Below are 21079 nucleotides of genomic sequence, written 5' to 3'. Positions count from 1 at the left end.
AAAGGTAAGAAGTAGTACACTTACCAGGACAGTATAAAATGCACTTCAATGAGGAAAGCAGACCTTGAAAATTTTAAATTCGGACACAAAAAGGCTTATTTGTATTGCATTATATACTACAGTACAGCTCACGGGTAACGTTGCATGTACACGCATAACGTGCGCTCGAGTGACCCGTGTGGATGCAGCAAGGCTACAGTAATGCTCCACGATAGCTAACTTTACTCGAGAGCGTCACGCAAGACCAGATAACAGGTCTCACCTATGGTCTTGGGAGGCGGCACTGGCTCAGTTCCGCCAGCTGTGAAGTCTCCTATTGCAATGCCTGTGTTGTAGCTACCGAATACTTGGTAACTTAGCTACTGACTTGACCTCGACTCTGTCACAAACTACAGTCAGTACTGTAGTTAGCAGTAGCTACCGTAAACCTAGATGGATTGGTCACCAAGTAATTCCACAGAACCCCAGTTAGTGCATTTTTCTAATTCGTATTTTCTTTATCTAGATAGTTAAAGGAATGGACAACCGAAGTTTCAACTCTAGAAGCCAAGAAATTTCAAAGTTACAGCACTACAAAGTGCTAACAGCAAAAAATCAATTTGTACAGTGACAATAAACTACAGGCGTTTAATAAAACGATCATAACGTATGGATGCAGTCCTCTACCAAGCAAATCCATTGGGTAAGTTTTGTCTTTCAGGCCTTTCCTACGTCCACAGGGGACCGGTTAAGGTGAACGAACTTGAGAAAAAGCGATAGTGAACCGCTCGTCCAACACAAGGCAGACCGATGCTGATATTTTTGTCTCCTTGAGAGTACTGACATGAAACAAAGAGTTTGAAACTCCTCTTGCTTTTGGGATCACGATGCTACCAAGGTTTTTGGTGTTATCACTTTCCTTCATTGTGAAACAAGCGCTTTAGAATTTACGGATTATTTTTTTGTTTTCGTAAATATTCCACCCATTGCGTTCTGCGGGCCCAGCGTGCATTTATTGCATTCTACTGTATAATTAGCTAGCTAGGCTTGCACGAACATAATTATGGGACCAATCACAAATGTTTATGTGATTTAAGTGTTGTATGAAGTTACTAAACTCAGTAGCGAGTGTTCTCATGTGTGGCGAGTTTCTCACACGGCTAGTGCATATCCATGTGATATTCCACAGGTATTGTACAGTACATTGCAAAAGAATGATCCCGTGAGAAGATGCGAGCATTACTCGCATGTGTATATTCGCAACGTTACCTGTGAGCTGTACTGTATATGCCTCACCTTCGCCCTTTTTAACATTTATAAATGCTATCATAGGGAAACACTATCTCGCCCAATACCTCCCTGTACAAAGTCCCCATACTACAGCGGCCATTTTGTTTTTGACATCATAGATATACACGAAACGTAACCGAAACATCATTGTGGATATTGCTCATAATGTTAACAAACAAGTACATGGGAAAAGTTCAAATAGACAAAATAAAGTAGTGAAACAAAGAAGTTCACCTACACCTGTAGATATAATAGTGGACATTCAGTCCCAATATACTTATGTGGGTATTAAATGTCCACTAGTATATCTGCAGGTGTAGGCAACCTTCCTTGTTTCACTACTTTACTTGATGATCCCTACCTACTCAAATGAAAATTTCTAATTTTTCCATAAAATAGTTGGACTTAGAAACAGAGTTATAACATAAGGACTCATGATTAACCAGAAAGTGTTTAGTGTGTGGATATCCTCTATAATTATTCCTTACAACAAAATCTGTCTAGTTCCAATGATTTCTGGTGCAAATCTGGCTGCATAATACAGCAACATATTTGATGTCCCTTAGTACATCAACTGATCTGGAAAATCAGGACATATCATACAGTATGGTAGTACTGTGTGTTAGGGATCATGGAGGTTTGTACTTTCTCACAATAAAAGTTGACCAGAAATCAGCCTTATAATATCTTCATGGTACCTTGGCAGTATTGGTTAAGTATAACCAAGCCCAAAAGTGCCTTCAGTAATAGTTCCAATAGGTTGCCATGATTTTTTTTCAGTGGAATTTTTTCTACTGACTGACTGACTAATGCCTTCAGTCAAGCATAACTCGATAACAGCTAAGGCTACAGGCTTAATTTTTTCACTATTAGATGTCAGTTTAGTCTGACAGGTGCCTTTTGGCATACCACAATACATGCATCATGGATTTTACCATCATCCTCCTTTTATCTTTACTGACAGTGTGAGGTGTTGATTCATAGTAGCACATAATGACTTCCCTATATGTTTGTAATGGAAATTGTCCATACTTTCTATAGTGACTGTACCAGAACATAGTTGAAAATGAAGTGTAATGGTCAGTTCACATATTTGATAGTTGGGGCACACATTTAGACAATTATAATAATTCTGACACCATTCTGTCTTGATATAGTATGTAGGGGTTTACCAGTCATAATTACAAAAAAAAAAAAAAAAACAAGTGTAAAGAATTTTAAGTTCATAGAAATAAAATTAGTCAAACAAGGGAGGCTGCCTACACCTGAAGATATACCAGTGGGGATTTAATCCCCAAATTAGGGATTTTAAAAAGTTTATCGGTGACCTCTCTTGCTTTACTACATTCTGTGATCCCTAATCAAACTGAAAATGGTACATTAACAGGTTACACTGTATTTGGTATCATTGCAGAGTGAGTAGAGTGAATATACACACTTAAGGTTGGCAATGGCATAAAATCAAAGAGAAAGTAACAATTGTGACCCACTGGTTATTTTCACAAAATTCACTGGATAAAATACGTGTGCTACATAAAAATTTACACTCGTTTTAATCACTTCAGTATACAGTGAAACAAAGTTCAATTCAACAAACCTATACACCATCAGTTCATAAGGAATAAGAAAATCTTTGTTTAGTGTTCATGCAGCATAAGACATGTAAGTTATAGGCACTTATTTACAATGCAGTAGATATAATGTTTAACATTTTCATTTCATTGTTGGAATGGCCATCAACATGGAGGTGTACAGGGATACCTTGATCGATTTGCCAGTTCATTGTGAACAGACTTATTCCAGTCTTGAGTTATGATTTAGAAAGTGCCCGTATTTTATTTGCTGTTTTGTTGCTGTACAAATTGAATTTTGTTTCTGTTCCAACTGTCTAATGCTATAACACCATCACAAAAGGCTGAAACTTTGGCTGTCCACTCCTTTGTTGCTATAGATAACAGAGAAGCAATAAAATGGAATTTGGGAGAAGACTGATTTTTGCATAGTAGATCACAAATTATATTCAGCAGTCAACACTCACAAATAGTTAAGGTGCTAATTTTACCAAACATTATTTACTGTGTTCTGGCATGTGCAATTTGTGTGCCTTCGGTGGCGCCACAGTAGCACGAAGAACAGGCACGATTTCGAACAAGATTTTGAATATGGACATGCCCACATTACATGTAGCATAAAATAACATTTCTACAAAGAAGCTTACCCATTTAGGTCTTAATAAAGTCCATCCATAAGACGAAAACAGCCTAAAAACACTCTAGAAACAGATGGGCACTAAACAGAATTTTCCGTAATATTTCTGGACTTCTCCGTTCATCATAACAAATGTACGTACAACATTAGATTGTACCTCCCATAATCGAATTCCTTTAGGCATGCCTATAAAATGAATAGAGTGGTTAACCACATGTTGGTCTGGGTGACTGCACTGGTCACCCATTGCAAGCTATCAGCCTGAATATGCTTGGAGGGAGCATTGAAAATCAAGAATCGAAAATGAGATTTGTAATGCTTGAGGTCTTTTCTGCTAGCAGGTTTCTAACCATTTTAAGAACCTGCTAGCAGGTCTCTTAGTGGATTTTAAAGACCTCATTATCTTCCAAAGATCAAAGCATATTATGCATACCATTTTGTAATAGTTGTTAATTCTTGTTCACAGCATATTTGCATGTTTTCACATGTGTTGTTTGTTTACATGTTGTGTTGTTTGTTTACATGTTGTGTTGTTTGTTTACATGTTGTGTTGTTTGTTTACATGTTGTGTTGTTTATTTACATGTGGTGTTGTTTATTTACATGTTGTGTTGTTTATTTACAGAGGAATGTAGACCTGCTAACAGAGAACATTATTCTTAGTAATAGTACATGTAATGTGTCACTGTATTTGGTAACTTTTTAATTTGTTGTGTAATTATTCATCACTGTACATGGTGTATGTTCTATTAGAGAGTTTGATTTGTACTTGATATCTGTACAGATGTTTTTTCTACTCTGAATGGTAAGATTTTGTGTTACCTTGAGAAAGAATCACAGTAGCTTGTATTCATTCCATTATTGATTCTACCCCACTACCCATCTCGGATAGAAATCCTACACATAAAACACTTCTCTAAAGTTTCTTCAATTCTCCTGTGCCCTATCAATAACTGTGGTCAGCCAGCAGGTGCATGTGCCTCGATTTCTACACCATGATACTAAAATTAGAACTAGTCTGTCATTTTTGAACTGATAGGCTTTAAATTTTCAGATGGGTAACCATAGTATCTTTGTTTCAAAAAAGTGTTTGTCATTTTTTGATAGGATCTTCTGGCAAGGAATGGCGTAGCTACTAAAAAGACTGATTACTGCCAGCTCAAGTCCAGAAGAAGGGTATCTGATAATTGAGAAGCTAGAGGGCAAAAGTAGAAATGCACATTTTATTATAGCTACAGTTTTAAATAATGTACTAATTCAAACCTGAAGCGAAAAATTACAACTCACATTCTGCAATGAGTTGAGACATGCAATTTACAATAAACTGTCCCCTCATTTTGAGTAAGGAAGGTTTGACCCATTTGTGAGTTATAGAGCAAAAATATATTTTGTGGGAAGCCATACCAAAATAGTACAGAGCACCCTTAATAATTCTAACGTGTACCTGTTGTGCAATTGTGATAGTGTTGGTTGTCTGAACCTGCCCAAACCTAAATGCTGCAGAGCTATACCTAATCTAAAGGGCAGTATATAAAATATTTATAGGCAAATTATCAGCATTTGTATGTGAAAATGTCTCCAAATTTTGGCATCTATTTTTCAATGGGAGCATGCCCCCAAAGCATGCTGAGAGGCACGCCTTCACATGACAGATTAGTTACCCCCCCCCCCCCCTGTAAATCCTAAATCTGCCCTTGTGCATACTTCACTCATAGTTTAAAAACATTTTTTCATGATCAGTGGCAACCAGTGCAAAATAATTACGTTCACATGTGATCACAGAGATAATGCCACAAAGGGATTTCACCCTAGTAGCACAGCAATCATAATTTATTTAGTTGTACATGTGCTGTTTGACTCTTCAAATTTTACTGAACTACCAATCCTGTGCTTTGCTGAATTTGGCCTGAGAGACAAAAGATTTAGTAATCAAAGTTGTTTGTTATAAAAAATGCAACAAATATTACAAACTAGACAACTAAATAATTAATACAGTAACCAATTAAACTTATACTAGTCTAGTTTATAGTCTACTTTAATGAAGATATTATTATCTTTGAGGTACTGACATGTGGGAGTGATCTTGTGGAGGTCTTCATTGGATATGAACTTCCCACTGGACCACATGTAATAACTACTTCTCTCCCCACTAGTGACCCTCCAATGACATCTATCCCCATATGTCCCATTCCCTAAATGATGTTCACTGTTACTGATCTGGTTCAACAACTTCACCTCACAATGTCCCTTCAGTGGCCACCTTAACTGATCATCATATGGACCCTTCATGAGGACCAGGCCAACTGACAGGTGAGTACCTCTACCATCACTATAACCAGCAGCCTTAATATTCAGTGTCATTCTGTATCCCTTGTGATGAGTGTAGAATGAGTTACTGAACCAGTAAACTTTATTACTCTTCTTGTTGGTATACTCTGACATCTTCACAATCACTGGAACAACTTGATCACCTGATGATAACCTTGATGATGAAGTGCTGATAATGCTAGACCAGTCACCGAATAGTAGTTTTGTATTATGTTCCAGTTCAGTGATCCTCTTCTGAGCAGCAGTTTCAATCTCAGTGATCTTTGTTTGGAATTTGGCCTCCAGTTTAGCTAGTGCCTCATCAGTATTGGCAGCTAATGTGGTGTGCTCCTTTTCAGCTTTTGTAAGATTTTGACAAGTTGTAGCTAGTTGTTGTTTTGTGGTGTTCAGTTCTTTTTCTGTGTTAGTGAGTTTCTGTGTGAGTTCATTTTTTACCGCTTGTTGACTAGTAATTAATTGTTGCCTTGTAGTGTTCAGTTCTCTTGCTGTTTTAGTGAGTTTCTCAGTGAGTTCATTTTTTGTCTTTTTTACTTCTTGTTGACTAGCAACCAGTCTTTGAGTGAGATCATCTACTGTTTTCTTTGCTTCTTGCTTAGTTACTGCAAGCTGTTGAATAAGATCATGCTTCCACTTTCTACTCTCTTCTTGAGTGTTCATCAAATTTGTGTTCATATCAGCTAATTTTTTTGATTCATCATCAAAATTCTTTCTCATTTTCCCCTCAAGCTTATCAGTAGTTCTTTTGCTTTCTTCTTGGGAAACTTTGAGCTCATCTTTAGTAGTTCTGAGATTCTCTTTAGTAGCTACTAAGTCTTGTTTGGTTGTTGTAAGATCATTCTCTGTCTGTTGAAGCTTTAAGGAAAGGTCATCTTTAGTGGCTGCTAATTGTTGTTTTGTAGTGTTAAGATCTCTCTTTGTGTTTGTGAGTTTCTGAGCAAGTTCATCTTTTGTCTTTTCAAGCCGTTGAATAAGATCATCCTTCCACTTTCTGTCCTCTTCTTGGATATTCGTCAAATTTGCATTCATATCAACTAATGTTTTTGATTGATCAGCAAAAGATTTTATCATTTCTTCCTCAATCTTATCAATAGTTCTCTTGTTTTCTTCTTTGGAGACTTTAAGATCATATTTGAAATTCTGTTTAGTAGCTGCTAATTCTTGTTTGGTTGTTGTTAGATCATTCTCTGTTTGTTGAAGCTTTAGAGTAAGGTTATTTTCAGTGACTGCTAGTTGTTCATTAGACTCTTTTTCCACCTGCTCAACTTTCACAGTAAGATCATCTTTATATTTCTCTAGTTGACGTGTTGTTAGCTCTTGTTTAGTTGCAAGATCTCTTTCTATTTGCTGTAATCGCTGTATGAGTCTATCAATTGTCTTCACAGTGTCAATTTGAGTACTGGTAAACTGTTGCTTGGTAGTAGCCAGGTCTTTACCTATCTGAGTAGTCTTTGCTGTTAGTTCCTCTCTACTGTTCACTGCCTCAACTTGACTACTAACTAAATTGTGCTGAGCCTTAGTGAGCTGATGTGTGGTAAAGGACAAGTGCTCTTCCATCTTTTCTTTGTTGTGTTTCTTCTGATCCTTACGAGCCATCCTCTTCTCACAACCCACCACGTGATACTCGCACTGGACTAGCTCCAGTGGACACATCTTCTTGTGTTCTTCTACATCATCTCTTGGGACACTACCAACCTCACATCTGTTGGGACACGCTATGGGGAACTTGGGACATTGTTCCTTGTGTTCACCCTCAATAAGCTGTTGTTCTCCTGTAATGTGACAATGCTGACATTCCACCTTAAGATGTGGACACTCCATCTTGATGTGGGTGTGTATGTATTGTCGTTGCAAAGTTGCTCCACAATTATTGGGGCAGGTGACTTCTTCAAGTGGACACATCTTCTTGTGTTCATCAATATCTTCACGAGGTATATTATCAACTTTGCATTTGTTTGGACAGGCTATGGGGAATTTGGGACACTGCTCCTTGTGTTCACCCTCAATGAACTGATGTTCTCCTGTAATGTGGCAATACTGACAATCAACCATACGACATACACACTCATCCTCAACATGACTGGACAGATATTTTCGTTGTACACACATTCCACAACCATTAGGACATATCACCTCCTCAAATTGACAACCGTCACTGTTCGTAACATGACCGACAATGTTATTCACTTCACCCTGCCACTCACAACCTTTCTCTTTGTTAGTACAGAATACATGAAGACTCCTGACTGTTCGGTCAGCTTGTTTGTTGGGCATGGTAGGAAATTCTTCATTTCGGCAAATGGGACAAGCATCAGATATGGTAGTAGCTTTCTTTGCACCCTCAAGACAAGACTTACAGAATGTGTGACCACAACATCCACTAAGATAAGGATCTCTACTGGGATAGTGACAGATATTACACATCAACCAATCTGCTGGTGTCGTGACGAAGTGATATTTGTACCCGCCCCCACCATTATTGGGTGTGGCTATCGCCATCAACCTCTAGTGAACTCGGTAGCTACACCTGATAATAAATAAACATGCTTACCACATGATCAGTGAATTTATTTTCGTTACCTTTCTCCTTTTGTTGGTATAAAATCGAGTATAAATAATAAAAGGGGCGTTACCACGCGATCGACACTGACTAGGCTATCTCGTGACTGGTGGCAAAGTTCAATTTTTTCGACAGATCCGACCAAATTTTAAGCGCATGCATATGGCTAGAAGTCCACGTGATCTTTGTACTTCATTGCTTTTTGCTCACCCTGAGGGACTTTCTAACATGCGAGCTAACAAGTCGTACTCGTGCTCCTAGGTGAAGAAGGAACTCAACTATATGAGGTATGTGAGTAAGGTCGTACATATAATAGCGTATTTTGGTGGTAGTAGTATATAATATCTATGGTGTTGCCTTTAGGTCTAAAAGGAAGATTTTATGCCACTGTGCTTTTTGTACTTAATGGGCCATAAATCGACATGGTTACTATGGAAACAAGAACAACCTATATACATTAGGTAACCATGGTAACAAAACATGTATCAGGAGGCAGGACATGATGTCACAATAATTGTGTGATGTGTGCGTACTGTACATTTTTAGCATAGGGTATAGTTCTATTAAATTGTGAAGTTTAGTGCTGGATTTATTGTCATAAATGGTAATTAATTCAGTAGTGTAGAAATCATTGCATATGTTGAGCTTCATTGAGAGCTCCAGTGATTTTATGATGAAGTTTGAAATAGAGCATTATTTAGAATAAAGTCTGATCTTATTTTCAGGTACCTGTGTCATTGTTCGCTCTAATAGCCACTAGTAGTAAATGCAATTGACTTAGGTGTGTAAGTAGCTGGTACAGTTAGCATCACGTAATTATCATTGCATGGAATTCAAATGCATTACACAAAATCATACACATGATGACATCATGTCCTACCCCTATGCACTGTAAATAGTGTGCATCAATTAGACCAATTACAAGCACAACCATACCAATTTTCGGTTGTCAGGATTTTTAGCACAGATTATTTAGGATGTAAGAATCCAGCATCACAGTCTGACATAATAGTTTACAAGGAACCACAGAGAATATACTGTGCAGGTTGTGTACGAAACGCAGAGTGGATTTGCACATGCATTTATCGGCAGTACAGCTTTAAGTTCTAGCATTAACAGCTAACTCACTGCTGTGTGCAAGTGCTAGCCAAATTGGTAACTTTAGTTGTTATACCAGCAAGACCAAACTATTGAATTGAACAAAAGAGACCTGCAATGCAACTTAGGATCAGCACAGTTAAACCAGCATGCTGAAAGTAAAGCCCTGGAAGATATATAAATCTGATACCCTTAATGTAGCCCATGGTGGTTATTTGGTTATGCAGATAGTAAATCTTGCAAAGATACAGGCTATAAATAGACAGAATCGACTTGGTTTAGTAGCCATTGATAAGGCACATTTGGTGTATGAATGGGACTTCAGGCAGATGTATAAGAGATGTGAAGAGCTGCATGTACTGTTGTTAAATGCTACTATCATGGCACTTTCTGCCACAGTGACAGTCCAAGTAGAAAATGCCTTGAGGTCTCTTTTAAGTGATCCAGTAGTTTCACGAAGTACAGTTAATCATGACAATGTATACTTAGCTGTTGAGCCATGTAACTTCAAAAGGAAAGATGGGTCTTGGCAAACCGTATCTCTAGACTTAAGAGATTTCAACAATTTTACTGACTGAATTAAGCAGTTAGTTGGTGATCAATTCACCATAGTGTACCCTGTCAAGTATAGGTGTAATTGTTACTGCACTCAGGGATAGAGATTAGGTTACTATGGGAAGATGAAGGAAATAGACAAACAAGATGCATACATAGAATGGAAGAATGATGAGGTTCAGGCTGCATCATATAACAAAGCCATAAGGTTCTGAGTCCATAGTTCACCAGTATGCTGTATAATGTACCTAGCTTGTGAGTGACTGTTGTTGAAGGTGTAATTGTTGGTTAAATTTTAGGTTTGAAATTGGTGCCCTCTTCAGAGATGGTCAACATGCTGTAAAAGGAGTCTGAAGCAACTACAACAGGTTCGTAAATAAGTAGTTCCTCTTATAATCTATGAAATAGTGAGTCATCTACTGGTATTCTGATCTTATCCAGGTCCCATGTAAATGAGAGTCTTTTAAATATAGTTTCCCCAAGTGAGTGTGCTACCCTAATAGTAATAAGTTTTCCAGCTTACCAAGCACGTTAAGCATTAAGCGATACCACAAACCTAAGATGCAACAAACGCTTTGTTAGGTGTATGCAAGACAGGGATAATATTTGACAAACAGCTAGTTCTGGTGATTAAAGTTTATATAAAAGGAGTTAAATTTTTCATCAAGACTGCATGAAATATTTGGCACTTTATGTGAAAACGCTACCTTCTTGTTCAAAAGAAGGTGTACATTGTTTAGTGGATGCTTACAAAATTGTGAGATTTATTTTGGTGGCCTGTCAATGTGACATTTAAATTTTTGTATTCAACACACATTTCACAGTATACATGTATGATTGACTGCTGCACTAAAATCTCTCTCACAGACTGGAAAATTTGCTTGCTTATGTCATACACTCAAATGAATGTAGACATTTCCGTGTCGTATTTCTTTGTACATTAAATAAATGCTGGGATAATTGTTGGTCAGGTGTAAAACTGTATGTTTGTTTCAAGTGAAGCCTGTTTATTTAAATTCTACATACTTCAATGATGCTACTGCTTCTTCAAAATTTATCACTGTTAGCGTCTAAGTGTTATGTGTCACCTGACAACAATACGTGCAGTGCAGTCCTACATGCATGCAAATTTTCTTCAGCTTTGCACTTGCGCAAAATGTCAAGGGATATCCATGCTTGCTATTCAGCTAAATTAAAGCTGCTGGGATCAACACTAGGAATTACTCTAATCTACTGATGATTAACAGCTCGTTTTGATCAAGGCCTTTTTCATGTAAGGGCTTAGTCTTAAACTAGTTGTGCCTGTGCAAAATACGCTTGATACTAAAACAATTTTGTGCTATTGTGTGAATACACTTAAATTTTAACATTACTAATGATCAAGGAGTAATCACATCATTACATACCAACAAAGACATGATTTGGCATAGCTACTGATGTGCATGCATAATTTCGTCAATGGTGTGTGGCACTAACATCTAGCTATAATGTTGGTGACCTTGCATCAACAAAGAGTGACTGATGTTATAGTTTTTATAATGCAAGTTGGCCTTGTGCACTGGAATTTCTGCGCATCTGTGCAGTACTCATGTGGATGGCTTTTCAAGATGCATGTGTCCAGTTACAGGCTCTACACATGTAGAGATCTTCACAGTCTTCACGAAGGTGGCATATCAAGATGTGTCCCATTACAACCATGTACATACACAAAAGAGACTAGTTTTGAGCGGCAGACAAATTCCACAATTGCGATGTACTCTACTTCATTTGGATGATGATGTTGCATGAACTAACATAAAGTGACTGAGTGTGGTATGAGGATCAGTTTACCAATAGTTGGTGTTTAATATGTCTGTTTAGATGTGGGAGACAAAATGTAGGGTATATGAAAGATTTCTGTACATACGTACTTTGATTTGATAGCATATTCTATTTTTTATTTATTTATTTATTTTTTTTGAAAACCGTTATCTGACTCTTATTTCTTAGGGTAGAACAAAACTGATATACAGCTGAGATTTGCTTATTAAAAAAAACCTCTCTTTTGTTACTATCGACTGTACTCCATTCAATAAAAAGGTGGCAAGGGCATCAACGGACCTTTTACATACTGTCAAGAAATGGAGGTGGATACTGATACGTGAGTGACTACCAAATTTATGCATACGATAATTGTTTGTATATACTACTGCATAATCTGTATTGTTGTAATACAGATGTACAGTATGTGAAGGATTGGTCTGTTTATATTACTGCTTATAATTATTTAACACTTCTTTGATGGTATGTTAATTGGTTTATTTAACATAATGACTAAATTAGACAATTATGCAAATGTAATAGAAACAGACTAGTCCATATGTGCAATTGGCTGGTGGGCACTGAACTATCTGAGTGTGTCCTTCAGTTTTCAGGAGTATTTGAACCAGCTCACTGTATGTATGTTACACATATACTATACGTTTTCGTCTCCTCTTAAGGTTACAGAATAGTTTTAAAATGCGTGGGCGGAACAAATTACAAAACCTGCTTTAAACCAAGCAGGGATAAATAATTTCAACAACTATGTTGTGTTAGCAATACAACTAATTGTGCTTGTTTGTTTTTACTACAGAACAATGACTGTTCTTGGGTGTGTGGTCCACAATAGAGCGATGTTTTATAAAAACGCGCCACCAAAAACCAGACTAACAGATTACTGAATCCTTATAATTTCAACACAAGTGATTAAACAACTAAAATATCTAGGTCCTGTGGAAGCGATTTTTTAAGTTACTGGTTGTATAGACGTTTTATTGAAGTTTTAGTAGTTTTTCGAGTGAAACAAACTCTTTGAAGGCTTGTATCTGAGTCACTGGGAAGAAACACGCCAAAAACGCTTCCACAGGACCTAATAAATTTAATATACAGTATCACTATGCCCCAGAAATGCCAATAGAGCCTACAGCTTTTGCTGTATTTTGCGGCGGAAAAACATGGTAGTGACAGCTGGAACTGAGCGATGTACGGGCTGGCTTACTTGTGTTACTACAACAATTGTAGTGTTCCACCTGCCTCAAACTAAACTGTAGCTACATAAAAACATTAAATGTGACTGTCTCTGGGAAAACCGGTCTTATCGCCTATTTAAAAGTATCGAGAAACGTCGGTTTTAAATATTCTGTGTATTGTAGCTGGCCAATGGTGGTAGCTACGCATACCAAATTTTCACACTATTCACAACAATTTCTTACCTTCCTGATCATCCACTGAAGAAGTAGTCAACAGCTAAGTTTCCCGCCATTTTAGATAGTTTTTAAACCGAGGTTGTCTGTATCAGGCGAGCTCCAGAAGGGGTGGGAGGCGGGGGCCCTGGAAGGCGGGCAAGATGGTGTTCAAAAATTGAAAAGAGACGTGCTAGGATGAATTAGGCCAAGTTATAGGCCATTCAGGGCTCAGAACTAGCTAAAATGAAAGGAAATTTACAGCACAGGTCATTGTCCAACACCACAGAGCTGTACAGCCACACACAGCCATCTCCTGGTCGGCCAGGGCTCCATCAAGACCCCAGACCACTCGTACGGCTCTCCACTGTGCTCTAGAAAAGCAGCCAGCAAAAGCAGACCACTTTACTCTGGTCGACTGTGGCAGTGAAACTTGATAGTGCATTCATTAAGCTTTGTGTTTGTGTGAAAAAATCAAACTTCCTGTCTTGGGCGATAAGAACGGTTTTCGTAGATCCAGTCACAAATATGAAGGGCTTCACCTTCATTTGAAACTTTTCACGCTGCTAGACTGGTTTTATGATCTCAAAAAGAATCGATAGGCATTCAAAATTTTGAATGATTGCCCGTGACTATACCGTAACCTTAATGTTTAGCTCCTCGGTATAGTATTTCACCAATGACACAATAGCAAGGCTTACTTCATCTGTTACCAAAACAGGAATTATTTTTATGTATATGTTAAAGCATAGCCGCGAGTGCTATATGAAAAATAAAGTACTTGGCGCTTGGCCTCGATGCTAATAAAGCACGAGGCAAACAGCACGAACAAAGCTATGCTTTAAATGATTTATGAAACTTTCTAGTCATGTAGCTTCACCATACACTAGGACTTGTAATTAACGAACTATTAGCAGCCTGAACGTACACAAACTAGTTTAACAAAGTAACTCACACGTATTTCACCATAGTTTGGCATAGTAGACATTCACCGCGTATTTTGGCAGGTTTTGCTCGCAACCCACAATCGATTCTATTGTGAGTCACAGTGAAATAATTCCGTGATATCTCCAGGACTTGTCCGTTTACATTAACAAACGTAACAGCAACGTTACCTTCTCCCACCCATCATCGAAGCATTTAGGTATGTCTATAAAAGCAACCCAGTGGTAAAATTCGTATTGGCTGGGGTGATTGATCACTCAGCGCGGCGAGGCTATCAGCCTTCACCGGCTTGGGTGATTACTCATACTGGCACGAGCCCGCAGGCTATTAGCCTGCACTAAGGCACATGGGCAACTGTGCTTTATTGCACCACAAAGAGTGCTTTATTCGTTCAATAAAACACTCTTTGCGGTGCAATAAAGCACTCTTTGTGGTCATGAAGCACTGTTGGCCGGCTGAGAGTGTACTTTATGAAATTTAAAGTACACTTTTTCCTTTGATCTCGTCCACGTAAAGTTCTATAAGTAATACTTGAGTGTTTGTAAGCTATTTATGAGATCAATATAACTATTATGAGATCAAAGAAATGGAGAGAAAACTTAACAGGAAGTTACAGCCATATAAGTACAACTGAGTTCCGTTTTTATTTTATTTTGAAGTGTCTTTTGTGTTTATGTTTGTAAGCCTGGCCCAGAAAGGAGATGTTGATAGCATAAAGCCAGCCCATACAGAGCTCACATCATTTTAAACCTGCCTGTGTGCCTGTGTTGCACCTATCAACACCTTAGTGAGGTAACCAGGCAAGCCTTATAGTCTGCTGTACTGCAATAAATGAAGTCAATCATTAGGAGGATAAAGTTCACCTGATTTCACAATCTTTCTGAAGAATATTGTTAGGCACTTTATTAAAAATACAAAGAATAGTCACTGCTCCTTGTTCCTTCTTCCTATTCCCATCATATAAAAATTGACAGTGACACTTATTATAACATTACAATTATTGTGGTGTGACCTAATATGTGTGTGTACATGCAAAACCAGTTTGGTTGGTATTATACATACCACAGAATATTCATGATTTCACTCGTAGCTAATGACAGATGGTAAGCTTTTATGGTATATGTGTGGGCAGGCGTGTATGGTTTATTCATGTTATTCATTTGAGGCTTAGAGAATCATCTAAGTTACGTTACCAGCATGCTTTCTTCTGATTTGTTTATCACATACAGTGCGAATTTAATATGTTGTGATAGTTTCATCTCATGGTCAGTTTCAATGTTATAGAATGGTAAAAAGAACCTGCTGTTTGTTGTAGTCGAAAGGTCACTGACGTCAAGAGCCATATAGTCAACTAGTAACCACAACAATTTAACAGGTGGCTCAGTTTTGCAGTGGTGAGGGGTGTTTACACGTACTGATAAAATAAAAATTACATGGCCAATATATACTGGTTGAATGGTTCATTCATTTATGTTTGTCCGCATCAGTTTCTTGGCGTCAATACTCACGGACAGGAAGGATAAATATGACAAGGACAAAAGATCTGGGCGTCACAGCGAGGATTATTATAGAGACGTTGTATTTGTGTCTTTGTGATGATGTGATATTGAGTCCTGAGTTCTCTTTTAACATTTGCTGAGGTAAACAAGTCTCGTAAAATGTAAGCTTTTAAATTATGAATAATTTATTTTTGTATCAACAGTGCGTGTGTTATATATTTTAAAAGATTAGGTACAGTAGTGTGTGCTGCTAGAACCTGTTAATTTGGAGAGTTGAAATTGGAGAGATCCAGGGATTTTTAAAAGTCCTGAAGTGTCACTTTAGTACATAAACTAACCTAAGAGTCAGGAAAGTTTTACTTGGTCCCAAAGTCTCCATATCACGCTGTCCTGTTCCCTACATGACGTATGTAAGTCCATTATATAAGGTATTTTATTCATTAAAATGTTTAGCGAAGTTGTTTTATATATGTAGCATATAGTGTAGATATTCTGACCAAGATCCTAGAAGCAGTTCAGCATGAGTTGTTAACATCTAAATTGATCTAACTGTAAATTTGTGGATTTTTAGAGGCTCTAAAATATATTCACATTGACATTATCCACATTACTATCTGTTACAACTACACAGTAGGAGGCTGAGTTGTGCTCCATTGTGTTGTGGTTGATGAGAATGATGTATCCTCTATTTTCAGAGAGCAGCAGGCATTAAAATGTGACTGTAGTTCAATAATATTTTGGAGTTCTAGTAAAATTATATATGAGCTCTCATGCAACCTGCTAACCTTATTAGCTCATGACAAGTTTGTTGATATTAAGACTTTCTCAAGCATATTTTCACCAACTTTTCCACTCTGTCATTGCCATCTTACGATACAGTAAAAGACAAGATGAATGATGTTTGTCAATGCAAATTCAATGTGTAAGATATCATGCCCCGATATTAATACACTTGTACAAATTTAGAAATTCCCAGAGTACACTGGTAACTCCCTGATCTTATGGATAAGCTTGTCATAATGAAATCAGAGATCTTGTTACATACAGAAGTATCCTTCCAGGTTGTAGGTCTGCAGCCTCTGCCTCAACAGGAGTTTCCTTCTTCAGCCATATAGACCTTGTCTAGACATTGCTGTGATTTGCTTTTAGGATGGAACATCCTAGCATTGTTTTGTAGATGAGTGAGTGTTGATTCTTATCTCATTTTTGTAAGCACATCTGCTAAGAAACGAGATCATCACCACTGTTACATACATAAGGTATGGACTTTGCCAACTCACAATAAAAAATTTTAAAAAATGCTTGCCAAATTCTTTGAACAAGCAATGTTTCAAAAGATGTCTATTGGCACAGTATCCTCTAGAAAATTTTTATGATTGCATTTTAGTATGCGCAACCTTAACACAACCTGTTAAATGATGGTTGGACACAACAGAGAGCAGGAGTATAATGACCTGAAAATATTGGTAGGTAAAACCTGTTAGATACAGTAATATCAAGGGCTATAGCAGGCTGTACGTTTTTATTTAGTATTTCACACAAGTCTCAATAGTCAACATGATACTAACGGTTCACAATGGCTTACCAGATTCACTAAAGATCAAGACAATGGACACACTTGGTTTTGTAAATTGATATACCACTGTTTTGTGTGTCCAACTACATTACAGAATAATAAACAAACTATATTAATTAACTTCAGTTATGCACATACGTAGCAGTACCAAGAATCATTTTCTCCTGTATACAAAATTACTGTTTCAATCTCTGGAGTATACAGGATGGTTATTACATATAATCAAGTGGTCAACAAAGTGTCTACAACGTGCTGTGATAGCTATTTACTGTGCCAAATCGGCTGACTACTTAACCTACGTACTTGGAACAGTCCTCCAGCTTACTTGATCTCTTGGATCCTTTATTTCCATTGTGTGTGAGATTTGTCATGACAAAGGTAGTGCCAGCTGGTCTAAATCCCAGCTTCTGGAGGAACATGACTTTACATCATACAAGTCTGCATTCCAGGATGTCACAATGCTTTGCTACAGGTGGTCTTCCAGGATTTACTCCAACTCATTGTGCTCCAGAAAGTTAAATAAATAACACATAAAAACACTGACATCAATCACTTGTAGGATGCGATTTAATAAGTTCCTTCTTGTTTTTTTAATTTTATTTTTTTAATGTGTAAAGCGCCATATCTATGGAAACTGACTGTTTTGTCTCTTGGAAGATAATCTCATATTTTACATATCATTTTGCTATTACTTTTCCAACCTTGCATAGATGTAAAAATTGAGCTTTTCAATGTCAGTCAGAGTATTTAGGGTAAAAAAAGTAGCCCCACATAATAGGGCTGGAACAAGGTCAAATTTTAAACTCCAGAACTTCTTACAAGAAAGCTACTGGAGCTTCAAAGCTTTGTTGATTATGTCATGTTAGTAATTAATGATCATAACTGATGGGTGTACACCAGGGGTTAATCTAGGGGGGGGGGGGGGGGGGGCACAAGCCCAAAAGTGCCTTGAGTATGACCTGAAACACTTCCAGTAGGTTGCTACAATAAAAAAATATTTAATGGAATTTTCAACTGACTGCCTGACTGATGCATAACTCAATAACGGCTAAGGCTACAGACTTGATTTTTTCAATGTTTGATATCGTTTCAGCCGGACAAGTACTTTTTGGCATACCGCAGTACATACAACGTATGCTTCATGGCCTCCTTTGTGTCCCATTTATCTGCTGACAGCACAAGGTGTTGATTCATGGTAGTGCCTTATGATGGCTTCTTATATTTGTAACAGTAGTTTTCCGTTGTGACAGGATTGATTGCCGAGGTCCTTCTTCATTTGTAATGCTGTGTAACAGGCTGAACATAGCTGAAAATGAAGCATAATGGCTACTTTGCTATTTCAGTAATTGGGACACATGTTCAGATGAAAGCAATAACTTTGGCGCCATTCTTTCTTCAAAAGTGGTATGCACTGTTTCACCAGTCGTAATAATGCAAAAAATAAAAGGAGCCACAACCAAATTAGGGATTAAATGTCCACTATTACATATATCTTAGGGTGTAGGTGACCTCCCTTGTTTTGCTAAGTTTTGTTTCTTTGATCCCTAATCAAACTCTAATTTTTCCTTCTACTTGTACGAGTAATCAACACACTGTTTTTTGTGGTACCACTACATAATGTTGCTGGCATTTCAGAAGTGCTTGAAAACCATTTTATGCATTACATAATTTTAGTGTCATGTGCTATTTGTATTGCTACTGTATGCTGATCTGTTTCCTTGTTGTCATTGTAAACTTAAGCTGTCATTTAAATGTTTAAGCTGCTGGCTAATCTCCTTAATTATCTTTGACCGCAGTTTGTAATTTATTCACTTGGAGTATCATGAAGAAGGTTAGGTGGACAGTTGGTAATACACCAAAATAGAAGACCAAGTCATAGGGTATATTGCTAGACCAAATTACGAGGATCAATGCCACCTGAATAAGCATCCTATCCCAGGCACCTAAGACCATCAAAATGAGTCTGAACCATTTCTGGCATTGTTAAAAATAACAGCTCATAAACAGTTCAAAAACAAGAAGTCAATGGCATATACATGTTGACATTGAAAAGTACATCTGAATGTGTGCGTGCGTGTGTGTTGTGTGTGATTGTGCGTATGTGTCGTGTGTGTGTGTGTAGTGTAGTGTAGTGTGTGTGTGTGTGTGTAGTATGTTGTGTGCACATGTGTTGTGTTGTGTGTGTGTAGTGTGTGTGTAGTGTGGTGTGTGTGTAGTGTGGTGTGTGTGTGTGTTGTTGTTGTTGTTGTGTGTGTAGTGTGTGTATGTGTGTGTTGTTGTGTGTGTGTAGTGTGTGTGTGTGTAGTGTGTGTGTGTGAGTGAATGAACGAGTGAATAAACGAAAAATGATTGAATGAGTGAAACCCCTTATTGCAATCTCTCTGTGCTACACAAAAAGCATTGGCTTCTTCTAATTCTTTTCAATGAGTGTTAGAATAGTAGTGAGCTGCATTCATACAATCTTACCACTTTCAGAGCAAGGGTTTCACCATAATAAACAAGAGTTATGCAACATTTTGCAATAACTCCAGCCATTGTGCCTGATCATGATGACCTCATGTTATCCAACATGTTATCTTACCACAGAGTGGGGCATGCTGTGATGTGTTTGTAACCATTAACCAAATGTACTGGTAGGATGAAACTGTGTTGATATCAAACATTTGCAATAACAGCAGTAGCAGTACCAAAAATTCAAAATGCTCAACCCAACAACCCTATCAATTTTTGGTAGCATAAACAAGCATTAAAGAGAGAATATGGTGGCCTGGTTAGGAAGGTGAAACGTCTCTCATTTGCCTTATTAGGTTGCAGGTACCAGAGGCATGGGTAGAGAGGCAACTGCATCCTGTCGCTAGCTTGTCAGTTTCACAAGAACACTTTTTTTTCACAAACACCATACTGACATGATACTGGAATACACTATCATTTCCGTATTGTGTTTATCACTAATAGCTCCTATCATCATCCAGAGATACATATATAGACTCTTGTGTACATAGTGACTATAATTTTATCCAGTAGTTTTCCCCTGCAACTGCATCAGAGATGTTGGCAAGGGAATTCCATTTATCTGTTGACAAGTTAGCACAAGAAAAATACAAAGTACCAGGAGTCCATAAAATCCTGCAAGCAACAAAGCACCTTGTGGTACTTATGGGCTCCTATCATACAGTACGGTAGTACTGTATAGTAGGGACATCGAAGGTGTGGGGGCGATCCATGATATAATATAACCCAAAACCTGCCACGATTTTTCCTCATAACGACATGACATTTGGGTAAAACCAAGCCCAAAAGTGTCTTCAGATTGACCCGAAACATTTCCGTCAAGTTGCTATAGAATTTTTTTTAAATTTATTCAACGGAATTTTCTACTGCCTGCCTGCCTGCCTGCCTGCCTGCCTGCCTGCCTGCCTGCCTGCCTGCCTGCCTGCCTGCCTGCCTGCCTGCCTGCCTGCCTGCCTGCCTGCCTGCCTGCCTGCCTGCCTGCCTGCCTGCCTGCCTGCCTGCCTGCCTGCCTGCCTGCCTGCCTGACGCCTTCGGTCAAGTGTAGCGGAAATTGGCTACACCTACAGCCCTAATTCTTTTGCAGAAACGTTTCTAGTTCGCTTAAGAAAAAACCTTTGATATATTGATAAACATACAATGCTTGCGCTATTGTCTTACCTTTTATCATTCTTTACCATGGCCATCAGTCAAGGTTCTACCGCTGAGTATTAATAGACTACAGTACGGCTTCCATCTACCAGTGTATATTGCATCAAACTATTCGAATACACGTGGTCGCCGGTTGCACCAAAAACATGCGTACGTGACTTGCTGTTGATATCGATCAGAGA

General features: G+C 38.0%; 1 protein-coding gene and 2 long non-coding RNA genes across 5 annotated transcripts in view; 2 read left to right on the top strand and 1 right to left on the bottom strand.

Moving 5' to 3' along the window:
• LOC136266659 (uncharacterized) overlaps positions 1–4257 on the top strand; it is a 34499-nt gene extending 30242 nt beyond the window's left edge. The window contains exon 4 of the long non-coding RNA XR_010706216.1: positions 4102–4257. This is a non-coding gene — a long non-coding RNA (uncharacterized lncRNA). The remainder of the gene's footprint in view (positions 1–4101) is intronic.
• Positions 4258–5397: 1140 nt separating this feature from the next.
• On the bottom strand, positions 5398–8490 carry LOC136266525 (uncharacterized). Its single transcript, XM_066061535.1, has 2 exons — positions 8382–8490; positions 5398–8328 (listed from the first exon to the last, which is right to left on the bottom strand). The coding sequence occupies exon 2, from the start codon at positions 8298–8300 to the stop codon at positions 5490–5492; it is 2811 nt and encodes a 936-aa protein (XP_065917607.1). The 5' UTR covers positions 8301–8328; positions 8382–8490; the 3' UTR covers positions 5398–5489.
• The window catches only part of LOC136266526 (uncharacterized), a 26067-nt gene continuing 13427 nt past the window's right edge, over positions 8440–21079 (top strand). Inside the window, exons 1-4 of one of the 3 annotated variants that reach the window (XR_010706152.1) lie at positions 8440–8648; positions 8725–8822; positions 10314–10382; positions 12004–12154. This is a non-coding gene — a long non-coding RNA (uncharacterized lncRNA). Of the gene's footprint in view, positions 8649–8724; positions 8823–10313; positions 10383–12003; positions 12155–15649; positions 15797–21079 lie in introns of those variants that run through there. The other 2 variants (XR_010706151.1, XR_010706150.1) reach the window with 2 other exon arrangements.

The sequence above is a fragment of the Dysidea avara genome, chromosome 9, assembly GCF_963678975.1.
Source record: "Dysidea avara chromosome 9, odDysAvar1.4, whole genome shotgun sequence".
In the NCBI taxonomy this organism is placed as follows: domain Eukaryota; kingdom Metazoa; phylum Porifera; class Demospongiae; order Dictyoceratida; family Dysideidae; genus Dysidea; species Dysidea avara.
The sequence above is the reverse complement of the archived record's forward strand: the minus strand, read 5'-3'. Positions and strand labels throughout refer to the sequence as shown.

What these genes read in the sequence shown, in the direction of transcription:
- LOC136266525 (XM_066061535.1), bottom strand. Translation starts at nt 8,300, where the DNA reads ATGGCGATAGCCACACCCAATAATGGTGGGGGCGGGTACAAATATCAC.